Consider the following 17,067-nt stretch of genomic DNA (forward strand, 5'->3'; position numbering starts at 1 on the left):
CTGAACTTAACACATGTTAATATTCCTATATTTACACTACATGTTTCAGGCCTTAAAGAAGTTTTTAACGTACATGTACATGAAAGAAAAACATTGAACAGTGCTACAGATAAGGGGCGTAAAGGTGTAAATACACTTAAAAAGCTAGTGTACATGCGAGATTTAAAGCAGACACTCCTGTCAAAATCAAAAGTAAATTTCCAGAGCGAACTGTGTGCTCTACGTTCTTCACCATGTGATTGTTTTCAGACACTTTAGGTTACAGCAAACGCTCCTGTGCCACCACCCACAATCATGGAGAATGCCTACCGTGATATTTGTATTTGAAGACGATGTAGCATAGGGTTAAAAATGTTCTTTTGGGCTACTATACTGCAAGTTCTGCTTCTCTGTGGGACAAAATCATCCCAGTATTGCTCCCAAATGTCTGATTTCAATTTCCCATGAATCGCCAGTCTGTAGTGTTAAAGTACCATGAAGGGTCCAGTTCCTGACATACATGTACCTGTGATTTCGCAAAGAGAGAAGATAATGCACTGGAATAAAAAATATCATAACAGCTAGCAACACATGCACAGGAACACTACTATATATTACCAATCATTAAAACACAGAATTCTTGTCTTCTAATGTAGGCCCTTCATTTGGATTTAGCCTATATCAACAACTGTATTGTCATCTTTTGACCCAAAGACGGCAGTCGTTAACAAGTTTGTACAGACCAAGAAATGCTTAGACAGGTGAAAGAAAATGTACCTGTCACATCAGGCAGCTTACCAGAGAAAAAAATAATACACCAACCTCTGCTAGCAAAGCACAAGAAATGAAAAGTAAAGAACAAAATTGTCGGTGAGTGAGTTGTTGAAATAATTAACCCCACACAGGTTGATGTGAAATAAATGTATTAACTTCATTCAAATTTATTCCTTGTGCTGAAGAGCTGAAATAATTACTTTATTCTTGAACGGTTTTGGGCAATTTATATGTAGGCCTGCATCTAGATCTACACCAGGTAGTCCTATGTTATTACAAAGGAAAGAATCTCTGCACATGTAGACCTAGGGACCTGTATCTTTTCTTCACCCCCTTTCACTCGGTCAACTTCACACTTTCCATGTGTACTGCTGGTGACTCAAAAAAGTGAAGTGTTAAGTATTTGAAAAAAAAGTGTTCTGCGGTACCGCATACTTGGAAAGTCGGAACTAACGTAGTCAGGAGTACCATGCTCCCTGTGATGAAACATTAACTGTAGAACTGCATTGAAGGAATGAATTAATGGTTTAAATGGGAAGATGTTCTGTCCTTAGTTGATAAGGTAGTAACAGAAGAGACCAATCTGTTATGCTCTGAAGGGGTTTTTGGTTAATTAAAATCTTGCTTTTCGCGATGTAGCTCTCAGAATTAGTTTTTGCTGAAATATTTGTGAAGTCTTATGGTCATGATTGTTTCTTACGGTTATTTGATTTTGCGTTCATAAAGCAATTAAATCTTTATTGTACATGCACATGTATATTATTATCAGTCGCAAATTAATTTAGTACCTCTGAAGGATAACTGGCATACTTCATCACATGCTCACCATGGCTAACCTTTAGTTTAATTTTTGTCCTTGTTTTAAAAGGTGCATATACTTGGCATATCAATACTGAGCGTTTATGACTGTTCATTTGTATATTTATAACCTGTTGTTAATCATTAAGCTTAAGTATACAGTTATAAACTGAAGTGAAAATTTTATGCTCTGACAAATCTCTTTTCCCCAATGGCCATATCTTTCTTCTTTACCAGGAAAAGCAGAAGAAGTTGTGGCATACTCCTTATTATGAAAATGAATTGAAGTTGAAGCAACTGTACATTAAAATCTGCAAAAATTTGCCAGCCTATAACTGTAAATTATACCAGGTGAAGGAGATACTGCGAGGAAACACGCAGAAAAAGGTACATAACCATGTATAATGCTCTCCCTTGGTCTGATGGTATGATTTGTGGATATGTGTCAATCTTGTTGGATGATGATGGTTTTTTTTTAATCGTTCTGTTCATAGATATTTTTCTTTATACATTTATTTACATTCTGAGTGATTTTCTGTTATTATGTTTTATTTTATGGTCTTTCTTGTTTTTTTTTGGGGGGGGGGGGGCGTTTTGCGGGGGATGGAAAATCACATTAAGTTCTACATTTTGTGGGAATTAATCTTTGTGTTGAAGTTTTGCTTACATTGAGTTTCATTTGTAGTTATTTTACATTTATGTGTTTGTATGAGCAATGCATGATGCTCGACGTACAGTAACAGCATATGACATATCTGGAATCTTTTGTCTTGCAATGCCATGCTGGCTATGTGTATTTTCTGGCCTGCTCATTGGACCTACGCTACACATTAATTATGCATGGATTTACTTCAGACTTCAGTACTCAGTATAGATTAACATCAGAGGAATGCTATTTGTAGGATTTCATTCAGTAGCATGTTTTGCAGTTTTAATGTCATGAAACTGATCTATTAATAAAGTTTGAATGTAAATAATTGGCAACATATTGACCAAGATAGGCATAATTTGTATTAACTAACAAAATCGATATCTATGGTCCATGAAATAGTTTTGAATTTTTGTTTATTCATGTTAACCTAAATAATCCATTATATACAAGTAAATTCTGACTGTACCTGTGACTTCCCTCAGGTATCTCGTCTACTGGGCGTAACCAGTAATAAGATCATCCTGCTCGACACCAAGACCAAGTTCCTGGTCAAGTCTCAGAGTATCAGTGATCTGGAATGGTCGACGGGCAGTGGCAAATGTAACGATGACTTAGTGCTGGAGTTCAGAGGCACCAAGCCCTGGATGTTGTCCACACCCTCCTCAGAGAATCTCAAGTCCGTCACGGCAGCGCTCTGGGAAGCTCTGGACATGAAGGCCCATGCATTCATCCTCAATAATGGCATCTTCCAGAGAGGAAACCTAGATTTCGGTTAGCAATTACATCTCATTAACCATATTACGTGTGTAAATCAGGTAGTAATATTAAATGTACATATTTCAGATACATATATATCTGTACACCTCTTATGTTAAGCTTTCAGTTTTGTACATCACCATTGAATGATTTCATTTCCTTATCTAAATACTGAAAAAATAAGCAGTATAAATGCGATTTATTTGTTTATTTCATTCCTGGTTGTTTGTGTACTCAAGATTTTTTTCACATATAGGATGGCAGTCGGGTTTAGGGATGGAGGTAACAGGGTAAACCATTGACCTTTGGCAAGTTACTGATGAACTTTCCCTAGTGTAATGTATGTGTGGGGATAATCTAACAAGAGCTTTAACACTGCAAATCCCTGAGTTACATTTGTGAAAGGTTTTTTGCATACAGTTACTTCTTTTGGTCCACAGCTGAGTTTAACCGACGACAGTTGAGCCTTCGTCCAGAGCTGGAGAGCTCCAGCATGTACACAGAGGAGCTAGAGAGCTTACAGAAGATGCTTCATTTCCCTGAAGAAGTGGCCCTCATGCTCACACAGACAGAACACAAACTGTTCAACAACGTACCTCCTGCTCACTATATCCGCCAGGTTACACTGGAACTCTCCCTGAGGGCGAGTTCTGGATCCCAGCCCACCGTCAGAGATCTTATACAGAGGTTTAGCGAGGTAACACATGGCTACAACAACAACAGCATTACCAGATATTTTATTAGGGCTACATGTAGAATAGTAGACTTTAAAATAAAATTTAATTAAAGCTAAGGAAACTAAAACCTCATACCTCTGTGTTGTTACAGGTAAGCTCATGGGTCACCCACATCATCATCACACAACCCACCCACGAAGACAGGAAGGCTGTATTATCCTGTATCCTTCGACTTGCTAACTACTGCTGGATTATTGGTAACTTCAACTCCGCTGTGGAGATTCTTGTCGGCCTAAAGTAAGTACATGTTCACCTGAGCAAAGGAATGCCAAGAGAGTAATGAACATTATCTCACTTCAGACTAAACACTCATTGACAGGATACAGAAATATATGGTGTCAGTAATTCTCATATTGAGCAAGGCTCTGACGGTTGTACTTACGGTTGCTTGCATGTGGAGTCTCAGGTTATGACCAGATAATCCTGGAAATTATTCTTAATTCTATTTTCTGTAATGCTTTCTATGAAAAACGCGTGAAATATGGAAGGAAGAAGGAAAGGTAACATTGACTCATTGTATACAAACTAACCAGACTTACCTTCTTGTGTGTTACAGATCAGAGAAGCTGAAGCCCTTCTGGTTGTCCATCTCTAAGGAGGACCTCTCCACAATGTCCATGCTTTCAGATGCCCTCCTCTCCCATGAGCCCACACCAGAATACAGGGAGGCAGTCAGCCGTGGACTGGACATTCCAGGCTGCCAGGTCATCCCTTTCTTTGGGGGGTTCCTGCGTGACTTACGAGCAATCTTCGCAGGGGTGCCCAGTATTGTTGTTCTACCTTCAGAGGAGAACCAATCTCTAGAGGTGAGTAAGGGGCAGTTGTATGCAGAATCTATACGTCTTACTCCTCTAGGGATGAGCCACACAATAGGTCAGCTGTATTATATACGTTTGTTCTTTGGTTTTATGCTGGATAAATGTCTAGTTTTTTAACTTCGGCTCCTGCTTTTTTGATGTTATGTCACGTTTATCAGGTACCTGTCAGCAATGATTTGGACAGAGTTTGAAATCAGTTAAGGTGTTTTTTTTTTTCAAATTTCCAAAATTTTACCTATCAGTCCCATGTTAATTTGATCAGCTTAGGATGGTTTAGACCTGAGTTCTATCATTTATGTAAGAAAATAGTATCAAACTTCATTGAAATAAATAAGTAAATGTGTCCAGCGATAGAGTCTTGCTGTGGGGGAACTGTTTAATGCAATGTTCAAAAGAACAAAGGTTCATGCTGAGAAGTGTTTTTGCCCACCTACTGATTTCAGTTCATCTCTGATTACAATGGTGAGGATCGTTTCATGACGAGGATTGGGGTAGGAGGGCTGATTAACCTGGACAAGATGAAGCAGGCTCACACCGTGATGAATGACATCCACCTGTTCCAGCACCACGGCCACATGCAGGAGCTCTACGCTCAGGACCTGACCGATGGCAGGTGGGGGACATCAGTAGCAGACTGATGTAAAATGGTGTGGCATGGGATACATGTAGGGCATGGTTTGATGTCAGATACATGTGTAATGTGGGATGAACTCAAGCTTTATATTAACATTTTCTAGGCCAGACTCTAGCAAATATCGCCTCATGTGAAATATTTGCCTGTCAGTCATGAAGGGTGAGTGGCAGCTGAAAACCTGTATTTGACTGGACTCTAAGGTGTTCATGTTTTGACCTTTTCTGACAGGATTCACAATACCTGCTGCTATGGACAAACTGTTTTTCTTGGTAGACAGGTACATTTAGCGCTTAGTTCATTTAGCATACGTGTTACAAAAGTATGTTCCTTTGATGGGTTTGTAAATAATCATTCCTCACCTTTTTCTATGTTATCAGAGACTCAGAGGTGTCTGATGAGGACTATGACAGTGACTCGGACAGCGATTATGACCTTGACCTTGATGCCTACCAGCCCATCCGCCCTGTGAACAACGAACATGACGTGACTTTCATCACCGCCAAACTGTCTGGTCTGGACCACCACACCCTACAGTGCATGAACCATGGGAGTACTGTGATACACTGGGAACCCGACAGCGGCCGCTCACAGATGTGCTGCTTCAAACTGGAGGGCAACAACGGGGTGGTCACGTGGCATAAACCCATGTGGAGTGCCCTTAAGGGGGGCTCCGTGCCAGACTACGTGTTGAAGGGGGACTTTGAGTCAGGGCCATCTAAGGGATTGTGTGAGAGGTACTGTACTGGTGAACTCGTGGACGATGGACTGGAAGAAGGATACATTGATCTCTCTGTCATCAAGGACGTGATCTTGGGGGATGAGTCATGTGACCTGTCATCTGTGTCAAGACGTCATGCCATCGACGTGTCAAACAGTAAAAACTGTATATGTGTGCACTATGGCTCCAACATAGCGGAAAACAAAGTGCTTTATTTTGTGGCACCGCTGTTGATGGCGACTGTGTGGGCACGTGGACTTCGTAAACTTGTAAAGGCAGCTCAGAAGTTAAAATTGCAGACTGATAGGCGTATTCATTGGCTGAAAGTGCAGTACCTCAAACTGTACTTTGAGTACGACAAATGTCAAGGACCAACTCCAGCAGAAGCCATAAAGGTAAGCTAAGTTGGATATTAACAGGTGAAGAAATGGTTGGCGACTGAGGAACATCAAACTAGAATGAGGGTTTGTCAGTCAGTCATTTTGTATTATTAATTACAGCATAATGGACTGGAATAAAAAAATATGTATACATATTTAGGTACAGTGTAGCCTCGTTATATTTATTTATTTATTTGATTGGTGTTTTATGCCATATTCAAGAATATTTCACTTATACAACGGCCGCCAGCATTATGGTGGGTGGAACCGGACAGTGCCCGGGAGAAACCCATGGCCATCCGCAGGTTGCTGGCAAACCTTCCCACGTACGGCCGGAGGGGAATCTAGCATGAGCTGGACTTGAACTCACAGCGACCGCATTGGTGCCTCGTTATAAGACGCCTTGATATAGCGTGCAATCAGATATAACACGACTCAAATCATGTACATTCATGTGAGAACAGCTGAATAAAGATTTTTCACCAAGAAATATAAGTAAATAACGAGACATCATTTCCTTTATTTCCTACTGTTGGTGTCTGACCCATTATATTTTAGGCTTAAGCTTTTGAATATGACATGAGTATAAGCAAAAAGAAATGTATTTTTCTGTGATTAATGGAGGAAGTTGTAGCAGGTTACATTTTCTTTGCAAGCGAGTTTATTTCCAAACGCACGTGTAACGTTGTTGTTGGAGCATTACACTTCCGTGTGTGTGTGGCTTTGTCAGCAACGCAGAACACATTTTGCTCACTGTGACAGGCAAACCTCATAAAGGTATTAATGTTTGTACACTTCAGTAAATGCTGATAACTTTAGTCAGATTCCTAAATGGCTATAAAGCGAGGGATGAAACTGCAGAGATTGAGATTTGGCTTACCGGTATGATGACATATGAGAGTTGAGATGAACTCATCCAAACGTTTTAGAATGTCTTCTTAATTTTTTCCTCTTTCTTTCATTTAATACACTGTAGCAAGATATACATTAAAATAGTGAACTTTTTTTTTTTTTTGTTTTCGTTCAATAGCTATAATGCTGTCATGTGATCGGGTTGGCAGCCGTCTGTAGTCTGCCATTTTGAATCTGGGACATCTAAGTATAGATGTCTGATACAAGCAGACATGGACGAATTGGATAACAAATGCGTTGTAGCTTTTTTTTATTTAAAAACAAAGTGGATAAAACTACATTACTAGAATTCAGCTTGTGAAAATGTTTAACGCGCAAGGAGTTCTGTAGATTAGCTCAGGCCTGTGATTACACTATATGAGGCTAGCCTCCTGGGATATGACTCGTAGGAGAGTACTAGAATCTCATGCCTTTATTGTAAACTAACAGTAGGAAAGCATTTGACAAAACACATTTTACATTGATAAAACTTCATTAAATTTCAAAATCATGAGCTGTAAGATAGACTGTAGCCCTGTATACTAGATCCTGAGGTCATTTCATTATAGCAAGGGCTAGCCTATAATGCACTTAGGAACCTGTCCCCAAAGCGGCACCCTATAGCGTGGCTACACTGTATTAGATTTTATTAGCGTCTGAAAAATAAAAATTTATTACCTATGCCAAAAGAGGTTGATATGTTTGCGCCAGCATTTGTATGTCTTTCTGTCCATTAAGTTTTAATGGTGATCTGATTCTTCACTACAGGGTTTTTCCCTTTGTTACGATGGGGTGATTTTTGACATTTTCGCTGGGATGAAGCTTTGGATTCTAGGCGTGCTTTTTATCATGTAGTTTGTGAAATGTGTTAAGCAGCACGATCTCAAAATCATGAATTTTAGTGGTAGAATTTATTTGTTGTGTTGTTTGATTTGCTGCTTATGCCATTCCTTACTCAGAACTGCTGTTCTTGTTATTTGTCCAGGTGTTTGGTGGACGTCGATGGTCCTCTGGCCCTCAGTCCACAACTCAGACTATAGAACCTCCCTCAGTCAAACGCACCCCCAGCTTTAGCATGGGCTCTACCATCTTCAAGAAAAAGGGCAGCAGTGGACTGGCAACCATAAGGGTATCAGTGGCAACCTCTTTTTTACTTCTTTATTTGTATTTTTGTTTTCATACATATACAGTTGAAAGAATATTAGGGGATATATTGCACAAATGATTCACATCTATTATTGTCATTATCTTTGATTGGATGAAAAGTTTATCAGTAACCCTGAGACATCTGATACTGTAAACAGTATTGTAAACAATACTGTACAGGAATATTTTTGCCATGATTTAATCAGTCAAGTCTAAGGAAACTGACTGATTAGTTTCAAAATGCACCTCAGCCATATTCAAGAACATATCACGCAGAATGCCTGCATGGTCTAAGTGTGTTTTGACGGTTATCATGCCTAGGATCCTCTGTTTGTTATTCTTCTCATTTATACAATGGTATTTTTGATAAGCTGGAATTTTCTGTACTTGTTTCGAAAAAGAAATTTTTCTTTTACAAAATCCTGTAGTTAATGTAGTTGCTTGAAATGAAAATTAAAAAAAAGGATTGTTTTATTTTTCTATACAACATTCTCTTGAAGGTTGATTGACTGTAATCCTAGCCTAGTAACTATGTGTATTGCAGGATGCAAGCCCAAAACGAACCAGCCCTGTTATTACCAGTTATTCTAGCAACCACAATGGTGGGGGTGAGGTTACGTCTAAAGGCAGCACTAAGGTGAAGAGCACGCCCAGTCCCATGAGGAAGGGCAAGGCAGAAGTGGCCAGTAAGTCCAGTATGAGTGACTCTGTGCTCAGTCAGCCCCACCGTCACGGCTCTGCCCTCGGCTTCCGGCCTCGCAACCTCACCTACAGCTTCACAAACAGGTACCGATCGCGGAGACGGCGTATGTCGCTGGGCTGCAGGTGTGCGGATAACAAGATCAATGATATCACACACTCCACTCAACTGGCATTCCTGGACTTTGTAGATCTGTTTAAATCATTCAGTCTGAGGTGTCGTAAGGATCTCAAGGAACTGTTTGAGCATTTTGCCACGACTAGAGTGGCGGACACGCTACAGACGCCTGTGCTGTGGGCTCCCAGAAACAAGGATATGGGTGAGTTATGGTGTTAGGAAAACGGAGGTGAATCCCGCAAAGCAAACTTTCATGCCCCCGTACAAATGCAGTGGGGGTCATCTTGATTTGCTCCTTTCCATGTATCAGTTTGTCTCATGTGAGCAAGACTGTTCAAATTTTTTTTTAAACTCAAATCAAAAAGTAATACTTCTGCAAAATGTTTAGCTTATGGTAAAAGAAATCAGAAGAGTGATAGATAATGTCTTATTACAAGTAAAGGTGGTTCTCAAAATATTCACTTAGGGCAGGTATTGCCACTTCTCAGATTCTTTCTTTCAGTAGAAACTGCCTGTAATCTACTAACCTGCCAAACAGATTAACATGAACACATTTGATTCTCATGATCTCACTGCTTATGAGACCTTGGTGACAATAAGCGGACAACAGTTGTGTGACCATTTGCATATCCTGGTTTAGGACGTTAAAGAGTAAATAAATCAATAAATAGATAAATATGTTATATTCACACTAACTTTTATATACTTTATGTCAAAAACATTATGAATCTAAATTGAATCATGTCAGAAAAAAAAACTGATCTAGTTTATCTTAGTGTGACCATGCAAAGCTAAAAAAATAAGCTGATCTAGTTTATCTTAGTGTGACCATGCAAAGGTAAAAAATAAGCTGATCTAGTTTATCATAGTGTGACCATGCCAAGCTAACATATATGCTGATCTAGTTTACCTTAGTGTCACCATGCCAAGCTAAAAAATAAGCTGATCTAGTTTATCTTAGTGTGACCATGCAAAGCTAAAAAATAAGCTGATCTAGTTTATCATAGTGTGACCATGCCAAGCTAACAAATATGTTGATCTAGTTTATCTTAGTGTGACCATGCCAAGCTAAAAAATAAGCTGATCTAGTTTATCATAGTGTGACCATGCCAAGCTAGAAAATAAGCTGATCTAGTTTATCATAGTGTGATCATGCCAAGCTAAAAACTAAGCTGATCTAGTTTATCTTAGTGTGACCATGCAAAGCTAAAAAATAAGCTGATCTAGTTTATCTTAGTGTGACCATGCAAAGCTAAAAAATAAGCTGATCTGGTTTATCTTAGTGTCACCATGCCAAGCTAAAAAATAAGCTGATCTAGTTTATCATAGTGTGACCATGCAAAGCTAACAAATATGCTGATCTAGTTTATCATAGTGTGACCATGCCAAGCTAAAAAATATGCTGATCTAATTTATCGTAGTGTGACCATGCAAAGCTAAAAAAATAAGCTGATCTAGTTTATCTTAGTGTGACCATGCCAAGCTAAAAAATAAGCTGATCTAGTTTATCATAGTGTGACCATGCAAAGCTAACAAATATGCTGATCTAGTTTATCTTAGTGTGACCATGCAAAGCTAACAAATATGCTGATCTAGTTTATCATAGTGTGACCATGCAAAGCTAAAAAAATAAGTTGATCTAGTTTATCTTAGTGTGACCATGCAAAGCTAAAAAAGTAAACTAAAACTGGTTGAAGTATGTGCATCAACATTAGATGTGCTAGGTGGTAAGAATTTCTGGTGCTTCTCCCATTCGCCTCAGTAGTTTCAAACCAGGACAGGGAGTAGAACTTAGCTTATTGAATAACATGACTGAGTCCTAACCACACATAAGGAGCTGGTCATGAACAGGGAAGTTGTAGATTCCCTCTGCCCTCGCTATTCATTGGCATTGTTGACAGCACAGTGGCGATTGGCGCAGTTCAAGTATATGTTCATCCAAGAACGCTTGTCTTCAATGCACCAGACTATACTTCTAAGTCAGTCATGGGAAAAATTTTGAAATTGTACAAAGGCAGTTAGGTTGGCAGGTAAATAAACTGTTATTCCACTTCATCTGTTATCTGACAAACCTCCTGACCTGAAGCTGCAGTTAGAGTAGTGTTAGTTGGAATCAAGTCCACGATGTAACTGGACATAACTGGTCAAAGTGTGTTGGGTGTAACAAGACCAACTCTTAAGATGACTGTAACAGTGTGTCTGCTACCTGGTGAACAGTTTCTTTCAAAATTTTAAAATTTAGAATTTTTATAAGTTTGATGTATTTTATTGCAGGTCTAATAACAAGGAACAACACATTTGACATGAGCAGGATAACACCAAGCGGAGAAAAATCTGTGATGCTATTGCAGTAGCCAGTATTGTGTCCAATTCTGCAGGGGTGGAATCCTCACAACGACAGTGTTTAGGGGTGGAGAAGCTACAGGAGGTGTTGGTCAAGTTCCAGGAGGAGCAATTGGAGGAAGATGAGATCATAGAATTGATACAGGTACATGTAGATAACAAGTCGAGTGTTTGATTGTGTGGGTGTGTTCAGAGACACTGTGGTGCTGGGGGGGGGGGGATAGGAGGAACAGCTGGAAGAAGGTGAGAGCATAGAATTGATACAGGTACATGTAGATCACAAGAAGAGTGTTTGATTGTGTGGGTGTGTTCAGAGACACTGTGGTGCTGGGGGGGGGGGGGAATAGGAGGAACAGCTGGAGGAAGGTGAGAGCATAGAAGTGATACAGGTCAGATTGTATAGATTTGAAGAAAGGACTGAAGATTGAGAACTGCAATGGGCTGATAATGGTATAACCCAAGATCGAGTGGAGCCAAAGAACAAGAGTAGACTAATGAAGGAAAGTGGACCATTGTAAGACGTTTCTGGTCAGAATGTATAATTGTAATGAAAACCAACGAAACATAATAACCACTGTGTTAAGGCGGCAGAAAAAAAGAAGGAGCAGTTGGGTCTGTAGATTGCAGGTGGTGGTAGACTGTCTGACTGAACAGAAGTTTTGTAGTGGAGATATGGAATCAGATATATATATCCATCAGATATAGAGAACAGATCCTTCTGTGGGACGATAGATTATGTTTTCTTCTTCCAGCTTCACGAACCAGATGCCAATCTGCGAGAGCGGTGTTGTTTGTCATTTGAGGGATTTGCTCAATTTCTGATGGATAAGGAAAACTACGCTTTCTGCTATGAGAAAACAAAGCACACAGATGAGGTAGGAACACCTGTTATACATGTGTATAATCTGTTTGTTATGTAACACGAAGGCCTCAGTGCTTAGCTTTCGAGTTACATCATTACAAGTACCAGGTGACATTCCAATGCGGAATGACATTGACACTTTATGGCATGGCAGGGCTACTTCCGTATCTTTTAACATCGTGGTATTCATATTTAGGTCAAACTACCGACAGAATATCGTTATTTTGGGGAACCCAACCCACCCAAGATAATTCAGAAGATCAGTCTAATCCTGTTTAATTAGTTTTCTTATCTTTCAGAAATGGCATTTTATGCTCATAGAATAGCACCAAAATTACTGCCTTTTTTTGAATGGTTGCAAAAACATTAGGGACGTAATGCTTAATTTCTTACTTTTATTTAAGTGACAACTAGTGAATTTATTTATTTATTTATTTATTTGATTGGTGTTTATGTCGTATTCAAAAATATTTCACTTTTACGATGGCAACCAGTATTATGGTGGAAAGAAACTGGGCTGAGTCTGAGGGAAACCCATGACCATTTGCAGGTTTCTGACAGACCTGCCAGTGAATGGATTGAGTTATGTTGTTCTGGACATGAGCTATTTTGTTGTTAACATGACTGATGTTGTTGATAGGACATGGACCATCCTCTGTCTCACTATTACATCGCAACATCTCACAATACGTACCTGACAGCCCACCAGCTGAGAGGCGAATCGTCTGTTGAGCTCTACAGCCAGGTAAGCATGCTTCGCAATGATAGACGTGCTCGCTTTAGCTTCATATACCACCAGGTAAAAGATGTAAAATAAAAAGAATTTTCGTTTTTATCAGCCTTCTTTATAATGGAGTATACACAAAAACTATATTACAGATTTGATACTTGTTATCACGAATATATGGAAAACTCTGTTTTACCCCACCCATAAACCTAACTGCCATCATATAAAAGTAATTGAGTAAAGTAAATAAGATAGATATACTACAGTATATGTAGTCTATTTGTACACCTCCCCTCTTTCAGGTACTGCTGACGGGCTGTAGGTGTGTGGAACTGGACTGCTGGGATGGAGATGATGGAGCACCCATTATCTACCATGGCCACACGCTCACCACAAAGATATCATTCAAGGTTAGATGTTTGTTTTATGTACATGATGTGCATATGTTTATTGCACTATACTTTTAGATAGCCTCGTTTTAACTGTAGACTTGATTCGTGTTCTCAACTGTGGTGTTTATTTTGGATTAACAGGGGTTTATTGTATTGCACCTAATGTTTAGCATTTCTCAAGTGACACATTCTGCTTTGATTCTGATTGATTTATCCACCTTATCGGACCGCTTAGAAGTTTGTTGTGAAGGTTGCTTTATAATATCGTATCAGAAAAGCTTCAGCGTTGGCATCCGAAGTATCGTTTGAAGGCCTTTATGTTATTCTGAAAGTGCATTCTTACATACCAAACTTGAGATGAAATACATGTATAGTAACCTGTATGTATGAACACAAAGAATATTTACATGCACTTGGCCATAAAATGTAAGCAATACTGTTTCCATTCCACTACGTGGTTTCATTAATTATAGATAATTTTTGGGTTTTTTTTTTTCTCTTTTTGGTTTCTTTTCAACTGCTCTTAGTTGGATTAATGTCTTTAGTATGGTTTTAAACTGCAATCCAAAGAGATTATTAATGTGAATGTATTACAGTTGCTTGACCATTAAAAGCTATATTTTTGCTCAGGATATAATTACTCTTTGTCTGCTGGCCATTGCTGGCTCTTTTGGCGAAAGTGTTGCTCCGCCCTGACCAATGAGCTCACTGGGCCAGAGGCAGCTGCTTCATTTAAGTCAGGAGGTTTGTTAGGTACCTGTGAAAGAGCCGCAGTTTACTCCTGGTACTCCAGTTTGTTGGCTCATAAAAAGACCATGGTCAAATATTAAAAAGAAAAATCCATCAAACACCAATGATGGGAAGAATAAAAAAAGACTCTACTTCCCAATACTTAAAAGTACATGTACCTTTTTCTTTCCACAGGCAGTTTGTGAGGCCATCAACAGAAGTGCATTTGTTACCTCCCCTTACCCAGTCATTCTCTCCATAGAAAATCATTGCTCATTGCCTCAGCAGCAGAAGATGGCGCAGATATTCACAGTGAGTCCAGCTTTCCCATCAGTCTTTATAATTCTTCAAATAGAAATCTTACTGGCCTCAATAGTTGGTAGAGTGTCCGCCTCAGGAGCGGTTGATCCAGGGTCCATACTGGGTCAAGTCACACCTAAGACTCTTGGCGTTCAGCATGAAAGGGATAGTGCAACGACTGGTTGACCGTATCAGTATAATGGCCGGGTCACTTACTTGCCTTTGGTAAGGCGTCTCGGTGAAGCAGCACTAGATAACTGAGGAGTGGAAATCCATCCTGCAACGAGGATGCACATTACATGCACTCTAAGGATTCCTCAGCTGTCATATGCCTGAAAAATTGTTAAGTACAACGTTAAACTCACTCATTCAAATAGAAATCCTGTACAGGAGCTACAATTATTAGAATTAGAATTATTATTGATAACTGTTCAAATGTTTGTTCACTGCATTCCAGTTGTGGATGTACTGGTCATCCTAAAGAAATCTTCCCATGATCAAGGGAAGTCTTGTGTTATTTATGACATATTTTCAGGAGTTATTAAATCTCAACCTGATGACCTTTTTGTTTGACAGTCAGTGTTTGGTGACAAGCTCGTAACTTCCTTCCTGTTTGAATTTGACTTCGCTGAAGACCCCCAACTTCCATCACCAAACCAGCTCAAATACAAAATCCTCATCAAGAACAAGAAGTTGAGAGAGTCCGACAACACAGCTTTACCAAAGAGAGTAAGTTTTCAGATTTGAATATCTTTTTGAGGTGATTGCAGGCATCCCCCCCCCCCCCCCCCCCATGCAGTTTGCCTGTAACAACCATCATATTAGGTGACTGTAACCCCCATGGCACATGTAAACACATTTATTGGGGGCAGTAAGCTTTAAATCTGACAGATTTCTCTGTGGACATTCCAAAGACAAAATTGAGGTATTTTGGCTTGGATAGTCTAGACTGTTGATATTTATTACTGATAGTTGCATGTACAGTTACTACCTGTGTCTGAAATGTTACAGGAGGTGAAACAGGACTAATTAATCCAGTATCAGTATAATGTGACAGGGTGGGTGTCATGTCTGGTGTCTTCGGCTTGATACTTCAGTGGCAGTAACACTTTGGGGGCATGGACTTGCCCTGCCACATGAAGACACAGTATATACACATCAACCTGATGACTCGTCTTCATCAAAATTGTTAAGTATTTTCAGTTATTCATTCATTCAGTTTGTTATAAGCTTGGTTCTGTGTTGCTGTCAGGTGTACGCCCATTTTCGCACAAACAGCGTCATCTCCACAGAAAGCTCCCTGAATGATGATGATGACTATGATGAGGATGAAGAAGATGAGGAGGATGTGGCTGTCTGTAAGTTACATCTTCTCTGTTGCTTACAGGATAAGATGCAGGTGCATCAACAATTAATAGGCTGAGTACCGCAAGAACATGTCTGGCTACAAATAAGATTTCAGTCTTCATATTAGGGGGTAAAAATGGCTTAAAATTGAGCCCAGCGCACACAAACAGCATTTGTTGTCGAAAACGAGATTTCTTGATTCATACAACGAAAAATCCTCAAAAATTTATTCATGTGCGGGTAACCACATGAAATCCCGAATCTAGAACACTTGACCCAGAGATTCAGGTTGTTTAATTCTGGGCAGCAGAAAGTCCAGACACCAGTGAGCCAGGCACAAGATTTCAGCTTTGAACATATCATGGGACTGTCTTTCACTGCTGGAATCTTCCAAAATGGATAACAAATGTTGCTCACATGCAGGTAACCAATATTTCGGATCATTTGACACTGGGGTCTGAAAATCTGATTTTCCACAACGTTGAATCGCCATTTAACCGTTAAGTTTCATGAATCCTATATACAGTGTACAGTAAAATGATATCAGTGCTGAGCACAAGGTACATGTAGGCATAGTGCTTACTGAAGTGACATCAGTGCTGAGGATGAGGTACACATAGGCACAGTGCTTACTGAAGTGACATCAGTGCTGAGGATGAGGTACACATAGGGACAGTGCTTACTGAAGTGACATCAGTGCTGAGGATGAGGTACACATAGGGACAGTGCTTACTGAAGTGACATCAGTGCTGAGCATGATGTACACATAGGGACAGTGCTTACTGAAGTGACATCAGTGCTGAACATGAGGTATATGTAGGCACAGTGCTTACTGAAGTGATATCAGTACTGAGGATGAGGTATATGTAGGCACAGTGCTTACTGAAGTGATATCAGCACTGAGCATGAGGTACACATAGGGACAGTGCTTACTGAGGATGAGATGACATCAGTGCTGAGGATGAGGTACAAATAGGGAAAGTGCTTACTGAAGTGACATCAGTGCTGAGCGTGATGTACACATAGGGACAGTGCTTACTGAAGTGACATCAGTGCTGAGCGTGATGTACACATAGGGACGTGCTTACTGAAGTGACATCAGTGCTGAGCGTGATGTACACATAGGGACAGTGCTTACTGAAGTGACATCAGTGCTGAGCATGATGTACACATAGGCACAGTGCTTACTGAAGTGACATCAGTGCTGAGGATGAGGTACATACAGGCACAGTGCTTACTGAAGTGACATCAGTGCTGAGGATGAGGT

At 39.8% G+C, this 17,067-nt stretch overlaps 1 protein-coding gene across 1 annotated transcript in view; it reads left to right on the forward strand.

Annotated features, from left to right (window-relative positions):
* LOC135467417 (uncharacterized) overlaps window positions 1-17,067 on the forward strand; it is a 224,329-nt gene that overhangs the window by 191,798 nt on the left and 15,464 nt on the right. The window contains exons 12-28 of the mRNA XM_064745189.1: window positions 1,789-1,938; window positions 2,686-2,974; window positions 3,400-3,656; window positions 3,788-3,933; window positions 4,253-4,502; window positions 4,958-5,127; window positions 5,526-6,261; window positions 8,123-8,266; window positions 8,828-9,302; window positions 9,567-9,571; window positions 11,409-11,588; window positions 12,196-12,318; window positions 12,946-13,050; window positions 13,335-13,442; window positions 14,349-14,465; window positions 15,030-15,182; window positions 15,706-15,811. Of these exons, the coding sequence (XP_064601259.1) occupies window positions 1,789-1,938; window positions 2,686-2,974; window positions 3,400-3,656; window positions 3,788-3,933; window positions 4,253-4,502; window positions 4,958-5,127; window positions 5,526-6,261; window positions 8,123-8,266; window positions 8,828-9,302; window positions 9,567-9,571; window positions 11,409-11,588; window positions 12,196-12,318; window positions 12,946-13,050; window positions 13,335-13,442; window positions 14,349-14,465; window positions 15,030-15,182; window positions 15,706-15,811 (3,514 nt within the window). The remainder of the gene's footprint in view (window positions 1-1,788; window positions 1,939-2,685; window positions 2,975-3,399; window positions 3,657-3,787; window positions 3,934-4,252; window positions 4,503-4,957; window positions 5,128-5,525; window positions 6,262-8,122; window positions 8,267-8,827; window positions 9,303-9,566; window positions 9,572-11,408; window positions 11,589-12,195; window positions 12,319-12,945; window positions 13,051-13,334; window positions 13,443-14,348; window positions 14,466-15,029; window positions 15,183-15,705; window positions 15,812-17,067) is intronic.

Source organism: Liolophura sinensis, chromosome 6 (assembly GCF_032854445.1).
Source record: "Liolophura sinensis isolate JHLJ2023 chromosome 6, CUHK_Ljap_v2, whole genome shotgun sequence".
Classification (NCBI taxonomy): domain Eukaryota; kingdom Metazoa; phylum Mollusca; class Polyplacophora; order Chitonida; family Chitonidae; genus Liolophura; species Liolophura sinensis.